This window comes from Bombus vosnesenskii, unplaced genomic scaffold (genome assembly GCF_011952255.1).
Source record: "Bombus vosnesenskii isolate JDL3184/JDL3185 unplaced genomic scaffold, Bvos_JDL3184-5_v1.1 scf7180000013267, whole genome shotgun sequence".
Taxonomy (NCBI): domain Eukaryota; kingdom Metazoa; phylum Arthropoda; class Insecta; order Hymenoptera; family Apidae; genus Bombus; species Bombus vosnesenskii.
Window position 1 is genome coordinate 5,541,234 of NW_022882927.1, and position 27,330 is coordinate 5,568,563.

The 27,330-nt window shown below is 35.0% G+C and overlaps 2 protein-coding genes across 6 annotated transcripts in view; one reads left to right on the forward strand and one right to left on the reverse strand.

Moving 5' to 3' along the window:
- LOC117230819 (conserved oligomeric Golgi complex subunit 1) overlaps positions 1 to 27,330 on the reverse strand; it is a 113,369-nt gene that overhangs the window by 43,626 nt on the left and 42,413 nt on the right. For 2 of the 4 annotated variants that reach the window (XM_033488655.1, XM_033488659.1), the window contains exons 1-2: positions 24,095 to 24,228; positions 23,682 to 23,836 (exon numbers count right to left, since the gene is read on the reverse strand). The gene's annotated coding sequence lies outside the window, so the exon portion shown is untranslated. Of the gene's footprint in view, positions 1 to 23,681; positions 23,837 to 23,982; positions 24,021 to 24,094; positions 24,229 to 27,330 lie in introns of those variants that run through there. The other 2 variants (XM_033488657.1, XM_033488658.1) reach the window with 2 other exon arrangements.
- Positions 14,292 to 18,506, forward strand: LOC117230821 (E3 ubiquitin-protein ligase MARCH2-like). 2 transcript variants are annotated; one of them, XM_033488664.1, is made up of 6 exons: positions 14,292 to 14,519; positions 14,602 to 14,760; positions 15,156 to 15,327; positions 16,170 to 16,344; positions 16,796 to 16,986; positions 17,841 to 18,506. In XM_033488664.1, the coding sequence occupies exons 1-6, from the start codon at positions 14,477 to 14,479 to the stop codon at positions 18,034 to 18,036; spliced, it is 936 nt and encodes a 311-aa protein (XP_033344555.1). In that variant the 5' UTR covers positions 14,292 to 14,476; the 3' UTR covers positions 18,037 to 18,506. The 2 variants fall into 2 exon arrangements, with proteins under 2 accessions (XP_033344555.1, XP_033344556.1); XM_033488665.1 differs by having other exon boundaries at positions 17,856 to 18,506.

A 27,330-nucleotide genomic window follows, 5' to 3' on the forward strand; every position in this document is an offset into this window, starting at 1 on the left:
TGGACAATTGACTGATCGAGTTGATCTGTACGCCGATCTCCCTGATTAGTCATAATTAATGATCGATTAATGATAGTAACATTTGTTAAAGTACCATTTGTTTAGGCATATGCATGTTATATCTTATCAAATAGAATAATTTACATTTGTAGCGCATGAGAAAACCGAACGATGCTCGATCATTGCACAGTGCTTTCTAACACGAACAGTTTGTCATTTAAATTACAGTGGCCGGCAAAAAGGAAGTTTAAAAGTTATACTCGCATAATAAGTGCACTACGTTAATAGTAACTTTGTAGTAAACAGGTTTTACCACGTTGATAGCGCTCACGCGTTCTGCGGATATACGTATTGTGTTTTCTCGTTATTTAATTGCTCCTGTCAAATACAATTCCGCTTTCTACAACTGTGTCTTTCGTGCCGTTTATTCTATTCGACATTCTTTCATACACCGCTCTATTACATCACTATACTGTTACGTTATTATACTATTATTATGTATATTTATGGGGAGGTTTACACAGGAGAAATTTACACAGTTCGATCGTCTTTTCGATGTACCTTGTTGCGTATCTTGGCGAGATGGGAAACTGATTTTCGAGTACAAACCTTCAATCAACTGACCAACCCATAGATCTCGAAATTACACGTAATATGGTGATTTAAAAAAAATGTAATAAAGTACGTAAATGTAATTTTCTTTATAAGAATAAATTACAACAGTTGGCAAATCTACATCGCATAAATTCTTATGGCCACTACATCGTATCCATCATTGGAATAACAGGCATCTTCGTGAACCAGTTAAAAATCGAAACAGATCCAAGAGAAATCCAAACCTCAGAAATTACGAATAATACGTATAATTTAATATTCAATTATCGATCCACTATAATTACCGTGGTTTTCAATATACCAATCGAAAGAGTTCCATCATGTGTTCACAAAAAAAAAAAAAAAAAAAAAAAGAAACTGCAATTAATGGAAAGAACAGTATCATAAACAACTACCATTATTCACAACTACATTTCCTTTCGAATATCTTTAATCGATGAATCAAAGAGTATTTTATATCTCAAAAATCACTGAAACGATCGCGGAAAAATGTACGACCATTATTCGTCCATTGAAATCTAGTTCGTTTAATTTCCTTATAGAAGAATTTCCATTCAACGAATGGCAGTCATTTAACGAGAAAAGATGAAGCACATGCTCGTGTACGATCGATTTACTCGTTGACGAAACGATTTATATTTTACAGCGGATCTCGTTCACATGGACGAGCGACGTTTCGTATTTTTTTTCTTTTTTTTTTTTTTTTTGTAGGGAAAAGAAAAGGGAAAGCGAAAAATTGAAGGGAAAGGGGATAGGATCGAGCAACCAGTGGTTCACCTTCGTTTCGTTTTAATGGGACCGTTCCCAGCCCGGAATCTCTCAATTAACGTAAACGTCTGCATCTTGTGAACAAAGAAACGCATACGTATTTTTATCAAAGTCACGAAAATCATAAATTAAGACCAACGAGATAAATATTGATTTTCGGGCGGAGGATCTTGTCGGTCGTGTGCTTAGGATTAGGATTTTCTATAGTTCGATCGGAGTTGGAATTTCAGGATTAGGCGAAGACCAATGCGAGCGAAAGAGAGAAAATTACTACGTTACGGACTGGATTAATGAGAAGTGTGTTTATTTGAATAGAAAATTGCCGATTTCGCTGTTTCACTAATTGCGGACGATCGAAATTGTTTTAGTTTGTACTTTTTTCTTACACGCTAATTTGCCAACTACGTAATGATATTAGTGGCTTGATAGGTTACAACTGGTTCTAGATTTTTCTTCTCCTTGTGATATTACAATTTCACGTCAAAATAGAAGTTGTAACGTATGAAAACTTGCTCGTGGAATATCATTCGTTTTATCGTCGGTCACTGATACTATTTTACCAGGAAAAACTTGTAACTTCTGGCTTGTAGAGTTGCATTAGTAACGCTAGTCGCGCAAAAACAACCGAGTTTTTATCTATCTCATTCTTGCAATGATTTCATAGAAGCTACGATGGCACAAAATATTAGGTCGTCCGAAAAGTTTCTTTCGTTTTATAAGGAAACAATGGATGCACAACATTTTGTATTATTTTATCGAATTACGTATGATCCATTTTCTTCTATCAAAATAAAGATCTCAACTTCCGACAGATTAGGTTTTATGTTTGTATAAAGATGCGTCGTTGAAAAAGACGTGTCTGTAAAAGAAAGACACTTTTCGGACAATCTAATAGTTTACGACGTAAATCATTGTTAGCTTTCTGCGACGAAAAATGTATGCCGCAGCTAAATCTGATTTTTCAAATTCAAATAAAACGGATCGAACTTGTACAACTCTGGCCAGCGAACGCTCTAGTTCTTTAAAATTCAAACGAATTTTCCACTGTTTTAAAACCTGTAAACCGACGTAAAATTCGATAAAATTCACAAAATTCCTGGCATCTGTTAACGAGGATACGTAGAAGCAGGGTCGGAGCCAAGTAAGGCTTAACTAAATAAGAGATAATGATCATCTAACGAGGCCTACACCAGAATCCAGCGTTTCTTACGTTGAGAAACGGGACGAGAGAACAAACAACCAGCGGATTGTTTCCAACTGGTGACGTCCATTCTAATTACGATGCAATCGTCGGTTTTTTCCCCTGTACCGCGAGATAAAAGCAAGAGGATCGCTTTTACGACTAACCACGTCCATTCTAATTGCGAACCAATCATCGTTTTCCGCAAAAGAGCCTCGTCCACCGTTCTCGTGGTCTTTCTATTCCTCTGTGCTTCTTCTTTACCTTTTTCTTTTTTGTCTCTTCATCTTCCCCTCTTGCCGCTTGTCTTTTCCTTTTCGAGAGACGCCAATAGGTCGGTTGCCTCCAATTAAAGCTCGTATTTAGAGGATAACGACTGGTAATTAATATCGATTGGCCTTCCATTTTTATCCCGTTTTCCTGGTTTTCGATTCGCGTTTTCAATCGCCTTAATAGTGGAAATTTGAAGGATTTTACGAATTACGAATTTGCGAATTCGAAACGATTTGGCCGGACTTGGACTTCAGCGAATTCAAAGAATTTTGAGGATTTTACGAGACAGGGGCGTGAGGAATTTCAGGGATTCTTCGAACTTAAGGAATTTTATGGACTGGGAGAACTTTGTAATTTTGTAATTTTGAGAATTTTTCGGGTCTCGCGACTTAGAGATTTGCGAATTCAAAGAATTTTAGGGATTTTACGAATTAGGAAACTAAATATTTGAAGAATTTTGGGGATTTTACGAACCTAAGGGATTTCTGATTCGAGGAATTTGGGGCATTGGAATTTTGAGATTTTTTAATTCACAAAATCTTAGGCTCCTTTCGAATTAGAATTGTAACAGTTTAAGAAATTTTCGAGACCGTATCAACGTAAGGAATTTTGCGACAGAGAACGTCGGTAATTTTTAAGAATTTTAGGGATTATACGATGCAGACATTTGCAGATTCGGAGAATTTTAGGGATTTTACGAATTAGGGATCTAAATATTTGAAGAATCTTAGAGATTTTTTAAACTTAAGGGATTTTGGAACCGAGTAATTTTATCAACTGAAAACTTACTGATTTGAAGAATTTTGAAGGATTGCAATTTTGAGATTTTTTAATTCAAAGAATCTTAGGCTTCTTCCGATTTAGAATTGTAACAGTTTAAGAAATTTTTGCGACCGTATCAACGTGTGGAATTTTGCGACAGAGAACGTCGGTAATTTTTAAAAATTTTAGGGATTCTACGATGCAGACATTTGCAGATTCGAAGAATTTTAGAGATTTTACCAATGAATGATGTAAATTCTTACATCATTTAAAGAGAAGTTGTTGGCAAGATTAAGTAAACCCGGATAGACATTTTCCCATAAGAACTCGGGAAGAATGTTTTGTTTCTTTCATCGGTTGAAGATCGTGTTTGATACTATCAAGATAGTTATAATTAGTCGCGTTCGACTTCGAAGCATGAGCGCGTACGTATTAAGAAACTGGATGTAATTTAAAAGCCATTAAAACCGGGTTCGTCACTATGATTTTTCTCAATGGTAGGCCTAACATTAAAAGAGCATCTGTAACATCTGTAGATACTTTTTCAAAGCGGCAGGATTTATAAAAATAATAAAATAAGTAATACAAATATTCTTCAAAGTCCCATATACTACAGTACTGATAGTACTCCGATAATAATTCTTATACTAGACATTTTTACCATTTTAATAACAATTCTACTCTACAGTTATTTCCTATTTTCTATTTTAAAATGTTCATAAAATATACGAGATAAATATACAATCCACATGACCAGATGTCTCACTTCGCTTTATCACCTGAAATAGCTTGCTCATTTTTTATAATATCAAATAACGTTTCAGAAACTTGTTGAATGGTTCAGCGGAAGACATAACTTGACACGACTAGTTTTATCGTAGGTAAACGCGTACAGAACATACGAAGAACGTCCAAGCTTTTCTAAATGGATCGTATATTTTTTAATACATTAGCCGATCCAGCTGGACATTCTCTATCGTCATTGAGCGTTATCCAAGTTGCTTTCAACTTCGCCATAACTCTTTTAGCACTAGGAGTACGAAGGCGTAAATAGTCAGATATCGTGAAGATCCGATGATGAAGTATTAATTAAACCCAAATACATCTCACGTGATTATATCATCAAAATGTGTTCTATGATTTTATGATACGATTTCCAAACCAGACTTTTCCCTATTACCCGAGTTTTCCATCATCCGACCCATATCACCTCGAAAAATCGAGCTTCTGTTTGTTTAACTATCTACATGGTTAATTTAAATTAACCCAAGAGGAGCTCGAGCAGAAATAAAAGACGCGTGACACGAAGCTGGAGGGTTGAAAGCATCCATCATTTCCTCAGTCATTCGTCTTTTCCCGCCATTTTCTATTTCCTTCGCGCACCCTTAGTTATTCCTGGTTTCTACCAGTGAAATCTGCCTGGTGGCAGGCAAGGTGACAGGTGCGGAGTGCTTCTATAAATTGCGATCTGGAAAGAGGGAGAAAACGAGAAAGGGAAAACCGCGTGCGGATCGAGGGCCGCGCTATCTTTAGAGGGCAGCACCCATTGCACGTTACATTCAACACTCCGCTTCAATTTCTCCTCTTTTGTACCTAGACTCTTGTTCGAAAGCTTTACAGTGTCAGAACAATCGCTGCATGCACATGAGAACTGCAAGATATCGAGCAACTCTAAGAATACACGAAGCATCGCGTTAACGTTAGCCTGACACTTTGTACGGCAAAGGAACCTTCGAATGTTAATTAATCAACGTTGATCGATCTTTGCAAAGAAGCTTTCGAAGCAACGACTACGACTAAATTTACGTATGACAAAACGCTGCGAGAATAATTCTAGCAAATCTTGGTTGCTCGTTGCCACACCAGTCAATTTACGCAAATTGAGAAAGCGTGAGAGCAAATTGAGATTTTTTAATGTGCAATTAAAATGCAATTTATAGGGCGTTTTTATGTTCCACATGTAAGAATAATAGTTCTGTAAATGTTAACAAATATTACAGTTACGTCTACTTACAGCCTATCCAGATTAGGAAATAGAAAATAATTTATTCGTATTTATATCTTCATAATATAATTAATACGTTGCAATATACGATGCAGTAGATATATGTGATACATCTAACACACGTAAAATATAGCTCTATCGCGTGCGACGATATTACGAATGAAAAGGTTCGAGTTTAGAACCCAGTGGATTATTTTCCTAAGAATAGTCAACGTTATAATCTGAAGCAACTTAAGCGACTTTTGTGCGCGAATGTACACAGTACGTATAATGGACCAAGTCGATATAACGTGTACTTGCACCGTCTGTTTTCGGTTTAAACGGATTCCTGTTCGTTCCATTGGCTTATGGTATTTCGGTGGAATTTCGTGTAGCAAGCATACGTCAAAGCTCGGTCGATTTTAGCAACGGCGTTCGAACACGCGAATCGTTCGTGCAAATTCCATTCGGCTAAGTATAGCTGTCGAGTGTCGTTCGAGATCGTAATGCATCGTTTCTTAATAGTTTTGCTCGATGCATGGACATCGACATTTCGACGTACCCTTTCCGGTGGTTCTACCAGTTGCAAGCGATTTCGTGGAGCAGGAAAGAGAAGAGAACTCGAATTCCTTGAATTCAATCGCTATTTACATTATTCTTAGACTATTTATTTGAATTTCTTCTGTTAAATATCTTCTATGATTTTCTCCAACAGCGACGCTTTCGTTAATTTATGATCCTTCACTTCCTTCTTTTTTTATTTTATTTAACAGAGATTATTTAACTCAAGTCTTAAAAGTTATGGCATAAAAATCAATATCTTTCTTTAATTATGATTTAATTTAATTATGATTTTGATTCTGAATAACTATGATAAAGAGGTAAAATTTTGTTGCTCGCTGGTAATCACTATAGACAACAGAAATCATTTTGTGGTTACATCACTGACAACAGGAATTGTTTTTAGATTATTTGATTATTTGGTAACCAAAAAATAATTTTCGCCAAGGACAACGATTACTCTTAACCGCATGATTAATCCAATGATTAGCAGTAAAGAGGAGAACTCCAGTCATTCACAATTGGTTATTCACAACCAAAATAGATAAATCTCAATATTTCTTGATTATTTCACAGTCCGCAAAATTTCTGCAAGATTTGAATGGCTTCCATAAATAAATAAAAATGAACTTCCACTCAATGATCCTTTATCGAAAATTTTGTTTACGGGTTCCTTTTTCTTTCATCGTTCATCGCATCAATCGTTTGCATGGATCATTAACGACGACAGAGAATAGGAAGTTGTTTCAATTGAATTAATTTGGATTATTTTAATTGGATTAAATTACTATTTTAATTATTCGATAGTTAAAAAAGATGCCCCGTAGATTGCATTAGAGCGGTGGATTTCTGAAGAGTTCAGCTGTTTAGATGTGTAAAAGGTCATTCACACTGGAGGATCGGTGCTCAATGGGCTCGTGTTGGCACTGTTGACCGAATGGAATCACATAGATAAGTATATCGATTATGAATGGGCCTCCAGGTCCATTCAGTTTGAACGTGACCCAGCCTTGGTCCATCCTCGTCTAGGAGTCCGGTCGCTTTCATTCTGCCACAGTTGACAACTTAGGCTTCTGTTAGAACTACGTATGTTACACGTAATAACTGTCTTCGCATATTGTCATTTTTAATCTCCTCTTGTCGTGGAATAATTGATAAAAAATTAACGTTAGACGATATCTTATACATTTATGGGATATATTCGTGTATAACGTAACTTCTGTAGAGATTAGATTCATACGAGCTAAAAATATAGAACTTTATCGATTAATATTTCGCTATACATTTGGGAAATTTCCATTCTAAGGCCTATCTATATTAATATACAAATTAAAGTTTGAAGTAATTCAATCTTTGGTTTTACAAACTTTCGACAAAAATCACCACCCCTCTTCAAATGAGAGAAAACGAACCAATTGATGAAATATATATATCAAATGGAGAATAAACTAAGCAAAGGAAAATAACACAGCCTCAAGATCAACAAACCGAACTAAACGATAAATTAATCCGATAGAAAGAAAGCAAACCTAAATGATAATCTATTTGTCAAGCTATAGCTAACTTATCGAGCACACGGTACAAAGAAAGAAGGAGGAGTTAACAAAAGCCCAACTAAAAAACAAAAATCTAAGGAAACAAGCTACAAGAGCAAATCGAGCTGATTCATAGATGAGATCCAAGGTCCTAACAGCGATCTAAAGCTCGAGAGATCGTGTTTGTTCGTGGAAAAAAGATAACACGACTGGATTAACATCTCGTGTTGCACCACCAAATCGTTGTCCACCCAAGAACCTCCCCCCATTCAACATTCGCGGTTTGATGGCCAGCGTTCGTAACTATTTCCAGACGGATTTAATTAATCTTGAACCAAAAACGTCCAGTGGGAAATGGTGGCCTGGCCAACCAGCTCGCCACCTGGCAGAAATAGCAGGACTGTGAAAATGCAACTTGACGTTTCCCCCTTGGTCAGCGACGATCGGAAAGGGGCGAGAACGATGTAAAGGGAGAAACACGCGAAAAATAAACACAGACTTGGCACCTGCCCTCTCCATTAAACCTCTTTACGCGCCACTGTGTTACAATCCAAGTGGTATGAGAAAATGGAATTTTCCAAATTTCTTACAGAAGAATTCTTACTTTTCTTCTTCTTTAGAATTTCATTTTTTCAGATACTTTGAGTTTGAGGTCAGTTAGAGAAAGATTGATACAAAATTTTAAAAAGGGGATTTAATCTCATGATTCTTAATGAACGAAACAGTATATTTTTGTACTTTGTACAATACAACGGTGTGTAATTGGCTGAAATTTTTGGCGATGAATGAATTGTCAATCGATAAGTGACAGAAGAATCATCTTAGATCTGTGTTTCTGTTTTATTTTGTTTCTATCCTTTTAGAATATCCTGCAATTCTGCCTGTATATTTCAATGAAAGACTCACGCGAGTATTCACAAAAGAATAGTGTCTTCCTATGATTTCTAAACAATTGGTGTTACAGCCAATAATAAACTATTGTAACGTATCGATATTCTGCAATAAATAGATATCAACAATTTTCAGAATTAAATACCAGAATACGCTTTGCCACTTGTTTGCTATAGAGGAAGACACTCTAAATTCAAGCTAACGTTAAAATGTGCAAACAGAGTCACTTCAAATATTAAGCTACATCCATCCAGAAGTTCCTACTTAATCTTACAATTTTTCAAAAAAGAAGAAAAAGCACAAAATGAATAAAACTTAATATACTATAGAAGATCAAACTCTAAATTATTCTAACTATATACAGGGTGGTTGGTAACTAGCGGTACAAGCGGAAAGGGGGTGATTCTACGCGAAAAAAGAAGTCGAAAATATAGAATAAAAATTTTTCGTTTTTTTTTTAATTTTTAAAATTTTTAAATTTTTCAATGTTTATACACTCCCTTTCCGCTTGTACCACCAGTTACCAACCACCCTGTATATAACACATCTGACAGTACAATTTAAAACAATCTACCCAATCTATCTGAAAACATTCATCAAAGTTTGCAATAAAATAAAACGAACAAGTTCCATATACGTCATTCGATCGTCGTGAGAATTACAAATTTTAAGCTGTTGTAATTGATTAAATATGTAAAGCGAGCGAATTAATTTGCATAGCTAATGATATAATTAAATAATACGACTACTAGTAATAATCATATTATTAGAACACAATTATCAGTAGCGGTGATTATGTTATAAGATAATTACTAATACGAGCCTACTAATTACCGAGCACGTGAAATTAATCAGCGGAAACATGGAAATTGGGATTCCGGAAGCCGCTGGTCAACCGTTCTAATAATAAAATTCGCAAATTTAATTCACCGGAAACTCATTTCGAAATACCATGGACGCTAGACTGCGGAAGCGTTAAAAGCTCGACGGACACGCTGAAATCTCGTGGCGTGATCCGTTCATCAGGTGCACGCATGAGATTTCGGGAAATTGCGGTAATCGTTTTAGCCACGACGATTTATAGTGGCCACGCGCCGCCACTTCCTGTTCGAGATTTGTCCGACCACGAACCTAATTAGCCTTACCAAACTATATCAGAGTGAAACGGGTTTTCCTTATTATTTATACTATCGAATCTTCTTTGCTTGTGTTATGAATTCGAAAGTCATTCTTGCTCGAGGACATTCTCGCAATTTTACTCGCAGTCGTATTCACAATGACAAAAATTGTAATCATTCTGTTATTATTTTCTTCTTTGTGTGATACTGCTTGACGTATTCGTTTCTTGTTACTCTCTTTTGATATCATTAATTTTAACTCGCAACGCAGTTGCTACTAACAAGTTTGCGCTTCTTGTTCTTATGAATACGTCGCGCTTCACTCCGTCGTTTTGCGAATATTCCAGTTCGCTTCATCGGAACTAAGACAGAAGGATGTGAAGTGAAGGGGAACATTTAAGAAACGACGGAACAAAATGCAAAGTAATTAAGCTGTCCGAAAAGTTTCCTTCGTTTTATAAGGAAGTAACGTAGATGCACAACGTCTTTCCTTTTATATTATTTTATTGAATTATGTATGATCCATTTTGTAGTAATACAACGAGATATAAAGCAGAAAATGTTGTACGCCTCTTTATTATTTCTTTGTAAGACGAAAGAGACCTTTGGGACAACCCAATACTAACAAAAACACGAACAAAATCCGTGAAACCACAAATACGTGATCTGTTCATCGCGAGGGTTTCAAGTTTTAAGGTGTTGTACTTGATTACATACAAAGTTAGCGAATTAATTTGCATAGCTTTGATACAATTAAATAATACGATTACTAGTAATAATAATATTATTAGAACACAATTTCTTATAACATAATTACTAAATTTTCCTTGTTTTCCATAAACCACATTTCACGTACTGGGTGTAATAAAAAATTAAATAAAACTTTAATTAATTTGAAACTTTATTTAATTTCTCCAAGCAAAGCTGGCAAACCTCGTTCCTGCAACGATAAATTCCAAAAATTCCAATTCGGTAGACGAAAAAGCTACAAAGAAGAAACGTGTAGCACTTTGAAAGCCAGGAATAAATCATTGAGAACACCTTCATCGATCAAAAGGACAATTATAAATTGCTAACCGTGATAAGTATATCTCCTTTATATCTTAATTCACCCCTACTGTTCAATGGTAGTATTTACGTCATGCGACAAGATTTTCTTGCAAATGCGACCAGGCGGCAGGATGAAGTTGCATTACAAGACTTGATTGCAATTTATACAAGATGAGACGTCGATAGCTAGCCCCGTACATGCTACGTTTTGTACTTTGCATACCATCAATTCGCTACGTGACACGGTTGCAAGACTTTTTCCATCACTGGCAACGCCCAAAGTTGCCAAACAAGATCATGTTTCTATGGGTTTGATTGGTCGTGCTTTCGATGCGTAAGTGCATGCTTTCTCACGATAATTAGTTATCGACGAATCGTAGCAAGTCGATACGCCTGTCATTGACGCTATGTTAAAAGATTGCCACCTTCTGCGGAAAATCGCTTGCAAGTTGCGTGACTGCATTATATCGGTTTAGATTACACGCGTAAATTAGGCTTTATGCGCGAATCCCATTATCTCAATGAGCAGATTAATCTGTTGCTAGTCTTTTTCTTTTTTTTTTTTTTTTAGTCTTTACCGTATAATAACGGAATATCATGAGATAAGGTTGCAAATTTATATGCGAGCGAAATACGTAGGTGGATTTTATGGGATGAAACTTCGATGACTCAAATCACTCTGAGACAATTTCATGAGGTAACATTAAATGATTTTGAAGGAACTCACGGTTTAACGAATATGCCTGTGTGCTGCAAGTGGAGGCTTTCAAACAATTTTAAGGTACATTTTTCTTTTTTCAAATCAGACTACAGATCTTCTTAACTACAGAACTTCTGCTTGAGAATAATTTACAAAATATTTCAAGTTCAATTTTGACAAATGTAGTATACATATAGAAAAAAAGGAAAGTTTAGTAATTACTAGAATTCAGTAATATTGCTATTAATATAGCATATTATAATATAACATACAATATAATATTGCTCTGTTTTAAATTAAAATTTCTTTTCGTCGTTTTACTTGCTCTACAACGAAAGCATCACGTAACTCAATGTCGCTGGCCATTTCGAAAATTATCTTTCAAAAGACAACAAATTAATTGGTTCATCTAATAACTGTTAAGTAAAGTATCTGACACATGCTATTAAATGTAATACGTGGAAAATCTAATTGTGCATGAGACACTCTGTATATTTGCTCAACTATGATGAACTGATACGTCAGGTTTGTATATATGTTGAATAAATCAGCTCGAGATTCAATGCTAAAATTACAGATTACCTCAGAATTCGAGTTATGTCGAAGCAATTAAAAGAGACGACGTTATTAAGTTTTTATACCGGTGTGCACGTGACTGAATGCGATGACGGTACTGCGTGACTTAACACGATGACAATATTATTTGTCATCGCGTCAATGTAGCTCGTAAAATCCTGCCTGACCAGGTTGCAAGAAACTGGATGGATCAGAACGGTTTCGCGAAAGCTTTCTTTTCGTAGTATGTATAGGGCTTAATAGGGCAACAATGGGATTTAATCTCCAGCGGGTCGGAATGTGAATACAATGGTAATGTGACTACCAGATAGCGTATCGAGGATGCAAATCTCCCTACAGACCGTAACTGAATCGCCAGATTCTTTTTTCAAGCGTGAATGCAGCTTTACATAGCATTTGAAGTTTAACTAAGTAGATAAAAGCAACATTATCATGGATAATATCGCAACCTTATACTATCGAAACTTTTATGTTTCCGTTATAATATTCTCTCTTAAGCGTGAATAAGGCTTTATTTCTCGATGATCAAATTATCAATATTAGTAGGTATTACCAATATTATCATATTAATATACTATAATGCGTGTGCATTATTAGCATGATATGAGGAAATGCAACCTACATACATGAAAATTTATTTCACCTATTAAATATTGTAATATGTACATCACTTTGAATATCTTTTATGCTTTGCACATGGCAAGCATTTTGTGTATTTTTGCAATTTGAAATTTCTCATAAATGCATAACAATCGACAGTCTAATTACAGCATATTAGTATAACGTGTTGATGATTCACGTCACATGATCTTTCTAAAAAATACCGAATTCAATGTCACATGTTTGAACTCTATTTCCAAGTGCGAACGTGGTCTTACTCGGTACTTCAATTCCATGAAATTAACGCACGGAATGTCAGTATTATTATTATTAGACAGTAATATAGAATTCATGTTAATTCTTACATAAATTATCCACTGAAATTTACATAGTATTATTTCGTTTCTTTCAAGCGCGAACAGGACTTTAATCTATACTCAAACTCCACAGAAACATGATATACGACTTGGATAATGTTACAAGACTAATACAACGAATTATAACATACATCATGCGAATTTTAATATAAATCTCTAACTCGTTTTACACATTATTAACCTGTTTTTTCCCAGAATAAATACGGCTTTACTTGATTTTTAATTTTAATGAATTATGATGTGCGCCTTTCATATTACTACAGATTTTTTCCACATCACAGTATTACACGTAAGTTATGCGAAGTTTAGTATAATCTTCTCACTTAAATTTGTATACGAACCATCAATTTACCTTTCGTAGGCGTGAGCGAAACTTTAGTCAGTAATGAGATAGTCGTTAAATCATAATTTCAATGGTATACCAACTGCAGAATTACTACAAGCTTCTACAATCTCAAACTATAATATTTAGATTCGACAATAAAACGCGTAAACCTTAACTCTACATTAAGCGCCATTAATCTTCCGTTGCTAAGCGCAAATGAGACTCTACTTAGAAATAACATAAATAGTATCGAATCGCGAAGTTGATAGTACATCGAATTTGATGTTACTACGTGATCCTACTATATTAAACTACGACAAATAAATCTGCAATTTTCCACTCAAGGAACCTATATATAATTTCATTCATTTCAGTTCTTCTATTTAGTAATAAAATACGATCGCAACATCAAATTACAACATTGATAGTATACAGTTAATATACTACAATAATGCTGCAATGAAGCTATATTGTATCAAACTGTAACTCGTAAATTCCATGAATCTCAATATAAATCTCAGTTCAACCCTATGTACCATCGATTCGTCTCGTGTCAAACGTGAATGAGGCTTTACCCAATAACGAAATAAATATCATCGACTCGCTAAAATCAAATTAACGCGTATAAATTTCCGTTTCAAACTCAGCTGCCATTTTTCTTGTTTTTCGTACCAATTGCCTCGGTATAATAACTCATTTTTCCAATTGGAAAATTAACAAGTCATCGTTATACCGCCACTTTCGTTTCTCCCACGTGTGAAGGGAGCTTTACTCTTCGGCGCTGAGTTTTACGACGATGAAAAGAGCATTTTAAATAGATTTTAGTAATTTGTACAAACTTTCGATCTCACTCCTTTCTCTTTAAACTTTCTCTTACTCTTGATTTCTGCCACGTGTGAACAGGCCTTTACTCTCCATTCTCGCTTTCGTTGAGCCTTCAACTGTCGCATCAGGTGCGGCGAGTTTCGTGACGGTTAAAAGATGGATTCACTGAGTCCGACGTTGCGGTAGGTACAAAATCACGATACGAGATCCAGGACGAATCAGTCCTGATGCACCGTTCGAAATAAAGCAGCAGGACTGATCGCGATCGCGACAGACAACCAGCGGCGAAAAATTCACGGCTCCACGGCCCGACACAATGACGCAGCCGCCTTTTTGATGTCAAACGATCAGCCTGATGACGACGCCGCCAACGATACAGGTTAGGACAACGATTCGATCGACCATCTCACGGACGCGGGCCATTCTCAACCCGTTTCGGGGCTCGCGTCATCTCGTTTCAGATCTGTCTACGGATAAGCAAATCCTGTTGCAAAATCTCGGTGGTAAACGATCGTGTGTCGAGGCTGTGACGTCCGGCCACAAAGCTTCTATCGAGCAAAGAACGAGGGACGAAGGAGGCGTAAAGAGAAGCTTGGCCGATCAGAAAGGGAGCGATGATGGTAGGTTCATGGTAATATGGAGCAGGTGATGATTTTTTTAAGTTTCAATCGAAGTACATTCCAGACATCACGGTTTCGAAGATGTACATTTCTTTCAAGATGTCAATTTCGTACATTTCTTCTTCTATCCTATAAAAAGTTTATTAATTATTTTTACGACAAGCTACACTTTAAAATAGGCAAATTGCTAAATGTACTATATTATGTAAACAAGTGATCTATTATACTATAACTATGTTATTTTGTTTTGTTTCCTCGATATGAACCTTTCTATCGTTTCTATTAGTTTTCTCTGCAATCATCTTCTTTCCATTATTTTTCCATATTATTATAACGAACACGTTTTACATAAAGAATCTTATTATTTCCAAAAAATATCCAAAAATTCTTTATAGAGTCTCGGGTGTCCGGAGATATTTGTCGAATATGCCACATGGGCAGTTTCTCAACGGTCGACGAGAATCGAGCCAGTTACGAAAGACAGAACCAACCTATTCGTGGAGTTGACAGTCAAACGTCGACATTATCGTCCTACGCGTATCTCGGCCCTTTGATCTCAGCTTGCAAGTGAGCTTATCGATGTCCACTACAATTTATCTGTCCGGCTAATCGGATTCCTACACTGCATCTTGTAATAACAGGAATACATAGTTTCAGTCACATCTAGATTAAGATATTATCAGTTTCGATCTACCGAATGCTTAACTCTTTTCCATAGACTAACATCGATGCTCTGATGCAATTATAAAATCAGAAATATATTTCTGATTTGCCAAGAGAATGATTCAGAGAATATGTCGATGTATCCGTTAGTAGAATTTCTGAAATTCAAATTGTGTTGCATTTTTCTCGCGTTTCTAAAAATTTATTTCAAAATTTCTTACATTTGACGGAAATTTTAGATACTTCGAGCTTCTAATTATTCAATTTCCCGTTTTCCTGATACTTTTCAGTGTTCAAGGATTTCTTATCTCCGCCTTTTATTTTCGATTATCTAATTTTTCTGTCAACAGTCTCGAGTAAGAATTTTCTTTCTTGCGATACGTTGCAAGAACTTTTGTAGCTTCAAATTGATTTGCTAAATGTAATGTATTAGTAAGTTATCGATTGGTAAACGTTTCAATAGGAATTATTTATTCAAACGAAAAAGACTTACATGATTGATGATTCTCGGTTAAATAATATCTTGATCCATTTATTATTTCATTCTCAACTGTTTTTATTCTCAGGTAAGAATGTTTTCAAGCTTCAAACTGATTTACTAAATGTACTGTATTAATAGATTATCGATTGGTAAATGTTCCAATAATTCAATGAAATTATTTATTCAAAGCAAAGAATCTTACGTGATCGATGACTCTTGATATAGAATATTTAAATGCATTTATTATTTTGGATAAACGTGACAGGTGTCGTGGGACAGTAGCGCTGGTACACGTAGAATGTCTTGAAAGATGGCTGACAGAATCGGGTCACTCTAGATGCGAGCTTTGCGGCTACAAGTACGCCACTAAAAGAGTACCACGTCACAACATCATCCGTAGTGTTGTAATATGGTTCAATACCGTGATAGTGACTCGACAAGTAAGACATATTCATCGTTCACCATTCACCTAAAGATGATTCACATTATCATTATTTCATAAGTCAATAATTCTCATAATATTCCATATTTTTATGAGAAACATCAAAGTCCATTTTTATTAAGTAGTATTCTTTGAATCAATTAATCGTACGCTATGATACCACTTTCACTTTCATTTTCCCACTATGTCGTGGAGAAATTCTTTCACAGAATTCATTATCCTTCTTTTCCAGAAAAATTTTGACAAAATATCATCTTTAGAAAAAATAATTGCAATTCAATTTCTGATTAAAAATGACTCTTTGAAGTAATACAAATGTTATGCTAATATGTTTCTGAATATGCTCTGTTACAGAGCTTTTTGCCTTTGAAATCAAATCAAATTGTCTCGAAGAATACAAACTCTTGTCCCAAATATAATTCATTGAAAGGAAAACGCTATATTTCCAGATGCTTCTAGATATATTGTATCTAGTAGTCACCACGCCATTAGCCCTGTTTTCCTGCTACATCTGTGTCCTGGCTCTAAGAATGTTGCTAAAACGAGGCCTGCAAGAGATGCCCTGGATGATCGTTGCCATGCTTCCCACTTGTTCCCTTACTCTAATCGCTTACTGGGGTTGGATAATTACTCTGGCCAGGTGTGTTCATTACCATTTTCCTTTCCTCCGTTTCTACATCTCACGTATTATATTATATTCCCTCCAAAAAACCAAAAAAGAAAAAAGAAATTCCCAGGCCACACAAAATGAACATAGATATTTGTACACATAATCGAACAGAATCAATCACATTTCATTTCACCATGGGGTTGTATAGTAATTCGGCCAAGTGTTCCAAAATGCTAACACTGGACGTATCATCGAACCCTAAAAAACGACGGATTTTAGATTTGCTTCTTTTTACAATCACCGCAAGCATACAGATAATTTTGCAGAAATCAATATTGATTCTGATTTACATAGAGACACAATTATATAGAATTATCTATTTGAATTAATATCATTTGAATCATACAGAACATTTATTACGCGAGCAGTAGCTAGCTCTAGCGTTAATTACCACATGCCTGCATTTTCACGATGATATTACGTTACCTGAAAAGAAGTTCGCAAACCATAATCCATACAAATACTTATATACATAGTCGAAGAAAATTAATCTGACTGTGATGGCGAATTCCATCAAACAACTCGCTCTTCCACTCGCATCATTCTTTTTTCCGTTTCGAATCGCTTTACCTCGCCTTCGCCTCCAACTACAATATTGTCATTTATTCACTATTCTAGCAAAACTATCATTTAGTGGCGTATTACCATTAAATAAAAATATTATGCCAATTCAATGCAGATTTATCGTATCGAGTTTCGTTAACTAAATCACGCTCGTAATCAGGTTCTTATCTTATTTACCAGTCCTGTTCTATAAATCTATCTGGTTAATAATTTACCGATACAACTTAATAACCTGGTTAAGCGACCGTGTAAATTATCAGACTGCACGGGCGTAGATGGCGCCGTTATTGGAGGAGCAATTTCGTCATACGTTTGGTTCCTGACGACTTCAACAACGCTGAGACGAATTCGAGGCAAGAAAGGACCACCGATAACCATCTTCACCAGCAGAGGCTGTACGCGGACGACGAGACGATGGAAATACGCGACGTCACGTCGATCGATCGGTCCGAATGAATCTACACGCAAGATTTAATTGCTGGTAATTTGGTTTCATTAAAAGGCGGCTCTAATCGAGCTGGTTACTAACCATCGAGGACAATTAATCGCATCAAACTGCATGAGTTTCCACGTCGCTTCCGGTTGTCTGTTATCTTCGTACGAGAATAAATCGGAAAGTTGATATAATTTATAAAAATCAGCTGTCAGCATCATGTTCGCCATTATTCTTGCAATAGTGTTATTTATAATTTTGGTTCATCTTATGATAACGATTAATAGTGACTTGCTCAAGATTGTTGTGAAATTTCAAATAGCTGCGCTGTTACTAATAAAACATTAATTCTACTAATTAGGCTGTTACTAATAAAACAATTCCATTGTACGATGGCTTGCTTCTTTTTATTTCGCTGTTATTGTGAGTAATCTTTGCAGGAAGAGGTAGTTCTCTTTTCGTTTTCTGATTTCTGCAAATTGAATAAATTAAAACATGTTAGAGTAAAGATCACTGTTTTCTCATTTTCATATTATTAAATGTTTTAAAAACATTTAAAAAAATGTTTTAAAATGTTTACAAAGATTTACGCTTTGTGCATCGAGGAAGATGAAGAACCAGAAAGAGTTGCGTAAGCGAAGAAGATTCAACATAAAGACGAACGAAAGTGAGGATGGAATTTAAATGGAAAATACAGAAGGGAAAAGTTCGAAAATATTTCCTTGCTCTTGTAGAAAGTTATGAGAGTAAAAATAAAAGTTAACTGGGTAAACCAGGTTTCAGAAGTTGTCCACGATTAAAGGTACCGTTGCAGTTCACTTTCGATAGATCGAAAGTTATTACAAGAGAGACGCGTCACGATTTAATTCGGCTAACCCAAAAGAGGGATGATTTTACTTTCTTGCAGTCGGAAACAGCGATGAAAGCAATTCATTTTCATGAATTTTTTTTTAAGTTAACTACTGGTTATATAAGAACAGACTTTTCAGAATGTAAATATAGTTTTCAAGTAGAAATGTAATTTTTGTTATTTCAGTTCTTCTTATTGTTTATCAAGTTTTTGAACGGTCACGTTTAATAATTTTTTTCTAGACTGGCGTGTACGATAACTGAAAAGCCAATTGATATAATATCTTTCTAAACAATATAAATTCAATTTATCTATGGAAAGAAGAATATTTTTCTTCTAAATGCTAGGACTTTCTCATTCTTTTCCTCATTCTTTTTTCCAAAAACAGATTCAATCCCGGGGTAAACTATCTAACTCTAAATTACATTTTCAAATGCTTGAATTTTAAATCTTCAGAATATTCGAGTTTTCAAAGTGTCAGATTTACAAATATTTAATGCTAATATCCAAGCTTCTAAATTCCCGAAAGTTCGTCAATTTCTCAACTTGTTAATTTTCATTTTCTCATTCTTCTCATCGCTGTTCCCACTTTTGCAAACTGTTTCTTCTACCAGAAACATTTAACGTTCCACAAAATTCCACGCTTTTATTCTTCCCAGTTTCGTGCTCGTTCGGTCATCGGAGATTCCAATTCCCATCGAAATTAACTCTCTTCTCTCCCAAAAATTCATCCTCTCGATCGAACAAGCGCAACAGGTTCAATCCACGAAGCACCAAAAATGAGCAAGTCTCTCGCAAATACGAATCGTCTCCGATGTTCAATTTTGCGAAAAAAAATAAATAAATGTTCCGTAAGCATGTGCATCGCATTATCTCATACGAGATACGCGAGAAAAAAGAGGATAGCAGAGGTCATTAAACCACAACCAGCTCTGAATCCTTCGGTTTGCTCTCTTTGCACCACCTACTGTCGTGTATTCCATCTTTGAGCCTCGTCGTTTATTTTTCGGAACCGGCATTTCCCGCTGGCTCTGTCCTCTTATTTCACCAGCACATGCCTCGCAGAAACCAAGAAACTCAATTTTCTGCCCGTTTCACGTGAAATTAGCGGCGATAAAGCGGCTGCGTTTTAATAAGCATTCGTATAATTGCACGCTCCCCTCTCGACGGACAGCTAAGCCGTTTCTGCTCTTTCTACAATGTTTATTGGATTGGCGTTTATCTCGTTAGATAACGTTGTTCGACCTCGAGAAGCCTCGCCATACACACGCCTTGTGATTTCTTTTTAATAAAACCGCTTCTCGCGTTAATGCGAACGAAGGCGGGATTTTTAAATAACAGGGACGTCTTAAGGTTCTGAAGAGTTGCAGGTCTACTTTCAAGAAAAATGGTTTATGAAGTGTGTATGATTCGTGGGATGAGGCGGGCGAAGCTTGCTTTTGAAGTTATATAGGGTGATTTAGAAAATTGTAAGAAAAGATAAATAGTACAGGATAATAAACAGGGTGTCTCACCTGGCTTTGCCACCTTTGATTGCTGTCTATCTGCGACGATGCTTGTGCGGTATCGAGGTGGACGTACTGTGCTTTTTTATCTATTCGACCTGTCGATGATTTTAAAACGTCCTGTAAAGGTGGTTTAATCAATACGTCCATTCTTTATTACATATTCTCGTAACTGATATTCAGACGTTTTCGAAACACTACAAACTCACGTCTGTTTTGTATTATCCACTGTGGAGAAAGAAACTTTAAAATTTACAAATCTTAATGTCACTTTTAATGGACGTTGCAAGACCCTTGCAAGATCGAATGGACAAAAGCACAGGTACCGTACAACTTTTGTCTGGAACACTTTTCTGTATCGCCACAAATACGAGAGTATCTGAGGTGGCGGCGTTAGGTGAGACACCCTGTATATGTATGAATTGATATACGAGGTTGGATTAGGTAGAGATTAAGATGCTAAGATTAGATTCTATGGTTTTTCATGAACCAAAATGCGTTCTTTGGTTCTTTCAGGAGGGCAGATCAAGTTTAAGACTTAGAATCTTGAAGAAGTGAATAAATTAAAAAAAACAATTTTTATGTTGTTTGGTGTACTGTATATGTATCTGTAATACGTATAATTTATTTGATGCGACGATTAATATTATATAAATAAATATAATTGGTTTCGAAGGTGGTTGAGAGGCTATAACGAAGATATAAAATATTGCAGTGATCGTATACTACAATATCGAATAACATTCCATCCCGTGAATCGCAAGAAACTAATTAGCAATAGCAGTCTCACTCCGTGAAATCAAGATATGTACAATTTTTCCAGAAAATAACTAAGAACGGGGAAAAGTAAAAGAAGAACATAAAGGCAGTTTATAGAATCTTCTAACTGCAGAAACTATAAATATCAAACATCATTACAGGAATAACGAACGCCCTTAAATTACATAGAAAACTCGTATCAGACATGCATATAGCGTGGCAGGTGCAAGTAAGAAGCGAGTCTAACTTTCTAAGAAAATAAAAGAATCCTTATCGGTAACGAAGGGTACATATAAGTACATAAAATCCTAAATAAAAGAAACTTATACACATCGTTCAAATAAATAGATACTCCGATGTCTGTATCAATGGCCATTTGAAAAAACGTTACAACTTAATCCGAGCAATTTCAGAAACTACGCCCCTCTTTCTAATAACAATTACCATTTGCATACGTAAGTTTGAAGCGTCTTGTACCCTTTAATAGCGTTTTTATCTTAATTCCCACCCATGTACACTTGCAACGTACCAGCTCCCACATTCATTTTTCTCTAATAAAACTTCGATTCGGATGTTTCGATGGAAAGTAAATTTACATAATACGCTCATTTGTATTCAGGAAACATAGATAACTTTATCGTTATCGTTGGCAACTGTTTGCGGACTCCTAGGGTCTTCTAGATTTTAGATGGTACCTGGATAGTAGTTATACAGGATTAGTTCATGTAGACGACGACGACACTTCCTGCTTCCACTTGACACGCAAGGTTAGACCTGACACGCGATGCATTTCGTTCTGATGATTAAAGTCGGAATGTTTGAAGTTCTACGACTCACCTTTTGCAATTTCCTTCCCCATTTAGTTTTCGCAGGTTTAACACTAAAACGTTACCAGGCTCGGTTTCAAAATTTGATTTTAAATCGTACATTCATTGTTATTTCTTTTGTTCGTCTAACTTTATGTAAATTCTTATATTAACAAAAATTGAGAAACTGATTAATCGGATAATATAAGAATTAACACAAAGTTGTATGAACAAAAGAAGTAACAATGAATGTACAATTTTAAATTAAATTTTGGAACCGGTCATTTCTTCGGGCCTTGTAAGGTTAAAATGCAGATTTCGAAGCCTTGAAGTTTCATTCTTGAAGGTTGAGCTCTCCCAGCTTGGAGAAACTTCAAAATGTATCTTCCTATATTTTAGCATTTAACTTTGAAAGCTTTAAAACTTTAGTTCACGAAGCTTTGCGTTTTAGAACCTGTCAAAGTTCAAGCTAGCAAATGTAGGATAATCCTATGATATATGATGAATATTTTCTTACAAACAATAACTTTAAGCTAATTAGGATACACGATCTTGAAAAGCAGATAGATGTATATTAATCCGATCCTCTTTTCTTTTTACAATTACCAATCATTGAGTTAAGAATTACCATGAATATTCAATTAAGAAAATTACATTCTAATAAATTTTAATTTGTAACCTTATAAATCATATAGCTACCTAACTGCGTAATCACGATCGCAAGTAACCAGCTCAGATTACTTGCTGCACATATTGTATAATTCATAACCATGACACGGTGATATAATTAAAAATAAGTATACATCAAACTTTATCACATTGATGCAATTAATAATTGTATATCAAATGATGATTGTCCATTTATGAGCAAAAATTAATGTTTAATTTCAAACATCAATTTAGAAACAAATTCTCTCCTTTTGATGTATGTTCGCAAAATGATTAACTTAATTACTATACAAAGTGATTGATTTAATCACTAAGAAAAATGATTAAATTAATCATGTAAAACGATTAATTTATTCATTTATTCATTAATTAAATAAATTTTCAAATTCAAAGTTCAAATTAAATTTTTAACTACTTGTATAACTCTGCATGAGACTTTATTTCATTTATTTTTAACATAAAGATTGTAAATATTATTTCCTCATTAGAATAAAAATTTAGTATAACTGATATTTAAAATAAATTAAGAAAGTGAAATATCTCTCATAAAGAATTATGTTATTTTATCTACTTAATTACGTATCTATTTTCTACTTATCTACTTTATACTTCTTTATTTACTTAAATATCACTCTTAATTATGCATACGTTAATTACCAATCTATTTGTATAGAAATAAATTAAATAGCAATTTAAATAAGTTAGATTAGTAGGTAGATACCTACTAATATTATAATTTGACAATGAATCAATAAAAAGTGGATATAAACGTATGCATACCATCGTCTTACTTCTTAACTGTTCTAACTTCATTTTCATAAAAATATAATTAACCAATTTAACCATGCCTCATTGGTATACGGAATACGAATTCATGATAATATTATGAAAATTCTACTAAGAAAGAAAAAATATTCAGTCTTTTTCTGCTACTACATATCGAATAGGTATCGAGCTTCATGAATTTTAAATACAGTTCTCTCAATTTACAAAACTATATAGTGTAGATAGAACAGTTAAAAACTAGAACTACTAAACGTCTATCTGTGTTATACATATCATCAAAATGCAAACATTACCAAATCCTGCGTGAAATGTTAACGGGTTGACTGTAAATCATCAATGGCGTCTCTACTGGCCTCCACAAATTTGCTTTATCGATCATAGATCACCTGCGACGTCCATATTGCAAACTCCTATTCTCTCAATTTCACCCATGCAACCAGCCAACAATCTGCAGAAAACAAAACCAACAGTTTAAAGCAAATATACGATAAACCAATAATTAGCAATTATTAAAATCAATTATATAAAAATAAAACAATAATCGAATTCAAAAGCTCGTTGTACAAGGCACTTATAGTTGGCGATGACTCTAACCTTCAAATATGGCCACCGATGCAACACCAACGGAAAAACTATAACAATATATCGAATAACTACTTGACTTTACGATAATAATGGTTAAAGGAACGATTAAACATATACGTACTAAGGAAATGAAGTTAATCGTAGCGTAGAAATGGTTGCAAAGTGGAAATTGAATTACTACGTAATTAATGAATATGACATACTTCCAACGTGGTAATACATCCTAACGCAATGATTTTCGGCAGAAGAATAAACCCCTGCGCAACAGGTTCGCGTCGCTATAGGGTGGGGAGAGGGAGGGGAGAGATGGCACGAGCCGACACGAACAGGACTCGGTCGATTTCCGATAAGCAAAGCGTCCTTATGTATATACATACTTTTATGTATACTTTCGCGCGCTAATTTAATTTTCTCTCTCGGTCAAATGAGTGTAATTTTAAAATTAGCTATGTTCACCGTAAACAATTTGAGATATTTATGGATTTTAATTTTTAAATATTTAAAGTAAAATTTTAAACATATCTTCTGCAAAATATAGTACTAATATTTATTAATTGAAATTATCATTTATTATATTTTATAATTTATTATATTTTATATTATATAATTAACATTTATTATATAGGGACGTTTGAAACTGAATTGAATGTGGACATGACAATTCAGACTGGTCTTTGACACAGTGAAATCGGGAATGTCAGAGAAACAGATTGTAATAAATATTTCAATATTTTTCAAAAATCGGTATACTAAATTTCGATACTATAGCTCTCAAATAAAGTTTACTAAATAGATTCATGAATACACATAGAATATAATGAAAGATGATGCTTCTATGATACGTTTAATTTGTAATACAGAATGCAACTATGTCTCTTAGTGGAAAATTTTAATTGTATGTTATGCATAATCTTATGCATATTTTCGCGTGCTAATTCAATTCTCTCTCTTGGTCAAATAAAGTTTACAAGATAAGCAGAGGATGTAATGAAAGATAAGGCTTTCGTAACACAGAATACAATTATATTTTCTGAAGTGGAGAATGTTAATTATATTTATATATAATTTACACATTACATAAGTGTTTGTATGTAATTGTACCAGCATTTTTAATCAATGAATTTGAATTTGAAAGCTTGTGTATCTCATGTATACTAATACATGTATGAGGATGTTTGTATGGAAATATTACAATAAAGGATCTTTTTATGTGTAATTAAAGTCGATAATTGAATTGAATCTATTATTAAGTAATTCCTACGATTATTGTTTTAAATTCATTTTTACGCGAAGGGGATAAGAAAATCTGATGTTTCTAACGGTTTGTACTTCAGAACATGTAACACAAATTCTCACGTTATACCTCGCTTGTAGCTGTATCTCTGTTTTACTGGAAAAAGCATTGGGACGACGCGTGGTCTTCTATTCATATGGAAATTAGTAAAAGTGATAATTTATGAAACGGTTGTAGGGTGGTGTACTGGTTTCTAATTTTTGTTATTAAATTGCAGTGGCTGCATGTTGTTGCGTTGCCAGGACGAGATACACAGGCGCGATAAGTAAATGTAGAAAATAAGATATGGATAACCAGTAAAGTAAGAAATTGGACAGATATATTGAAGTCGTTCTCACGAACTGAATTTTATTATTGGTCTTTACTGACTTTTATTACTAAATTATGATATAATATAGCGTAATATGTACTTCATAAATTAATTATTTTAATCGGAATGATCTAACTACATAAATACATATTATGTAGTCCCCTTTCGCAAACATTTATACCAATTAAATAGCCACATTCTTCCTGCTTCAATTACGCCATCAATCATGGTAAATCAAATAAGCCAAACAAATCCAAGCTATCCACCAGCAAGTGAAATGCAAGAACCGGACTCATCATAAGCGCACACCTGAACAAGCACCTAAGTTAAAAAAGAAAAAAAAAAAAGAAAGAGGAAATGGAAGGGAAAACAGAAAGAGCCAAAGAAATAACACATCGAAAAGAAAGAAAACAATCTACGTGAATGATCGCTTCCACGAAATTGATATTTCTTCAAACTCCGCTATAAAATATCAAAAAAACTAGTTATAAAATGCTGGTAACATGACGAAATGAATAAGCAATTTAAAAAAAAAAAAAAAAAAAAAAGAGGGGTATGAACGATGGAAGTGTAACAACGCGCTAGCGTAGTTCGACAATCGAGGGTACAGATGAAAATAGAAGACCGAGAGTCTCTTCTCTTTCCACGTGGATACGAAGCGAGGAAGAAATGAATCTTTTACGCGCCATCACCGCGAATGCATCCGGTTCTTCCAGATTCTCGAGCGGCACGTGACGCTTCTAGCCTCCTAGACGATCGGGGGAAAAAACGTCGGGACGAACGACACAAGATGAGTGGATGAAGCCTCCGCCGGGGTAAATTCGAAAGGGTAAAAACAGGATGACACCCATAGGGGGACACAAATTATTGGCTCGTGACGCATCGAACGTCTGCTCCTTGCCTTTGGAGGAGTACGCAGGAAAAAGAATCTATCTATTAAAATAGTTAGAAATGCACGGTGTTTTGTGAAATAATTTTTCAAGCTTCTCGTTTTTCTAAATGTGAACACTTGGAAATTTGGAAATAGGAAATACCGAATATCTCGGAATTTAAAAATCTCACGAATGTAAGGATCTCTCGGGACTGAGAAATTTGGAGATTTTTATTTGAAACTTCGAGAACGCTGGAACTGGAAAATCTTAATTAAGCGCTTTGGAAATTAAAATATTGAAAGATTCGGAAGTTTGGAACTTCGGAAATTTAGATTTCTGCAACCGCGAAATCTGGAAATTTAGATTTGAAGGTTCGAAAATTCTACAATCCGACAACTTGAAATTTTAACATTCTAAACTTTTGATAAAACTTGAAATCTCTTGAAATCTGGAACGTTTTAGAATTTTCGAAGCAGCACTTATGCCGTGGTATCTCAAAAGAAGGACAAGGAATGAAAGCTGCGGTGGGCGTGAAGGACGAGGCCACGGTCTTCCTTTACGACAGGATACGCAACGCATTCTTGGACGATTAACCGCAAATCGGGGGCAGAAACGCGTGAAATTTCTGCATAAATAATACGGCTTTCTAATCCTATGACTTTCGTCCGGACAAGCGTCGGTCTCGTATTTTTTAACCCTCGTTAGAAGGTATGTCGAGCGAGATAAAACGGTCGATAGATGACTATCGATCTATTCAAGCGGCTTTTATTACAGCCGGAACGATATGGCTCGAATGATATATTGAGATCGATAAAAGCGAATGATTCGCTTTGCAACAGTATTAAACTTGTATGGTCTTTAAATTTAGATAAGTAATTTGA

Excerpts from the sequence above, each read along its gene's own strand:
- LOC117230821 (XM_033488664.1), top strand. The coding sequence starts at position 14,477 with ATGTCAAACGATCAGCCTGATGACGACGCCGCCAACGATACAG. Across the intron at positions 16,345-16,795 it reads CCGTGATAGTGACTCGACAA|ATGCTTCTAGATATATTGTA; the intron begins GTAAGACATATT and ends CTATATTTCCAG. Across the intron at positions 16,987-17,840 it reads TGGATAATTACTCTGGCCAG|ACTGCACGGGCGTAGATGGC; the intron begins GTGTGTTCATTA and ends GTAAATTATCAG.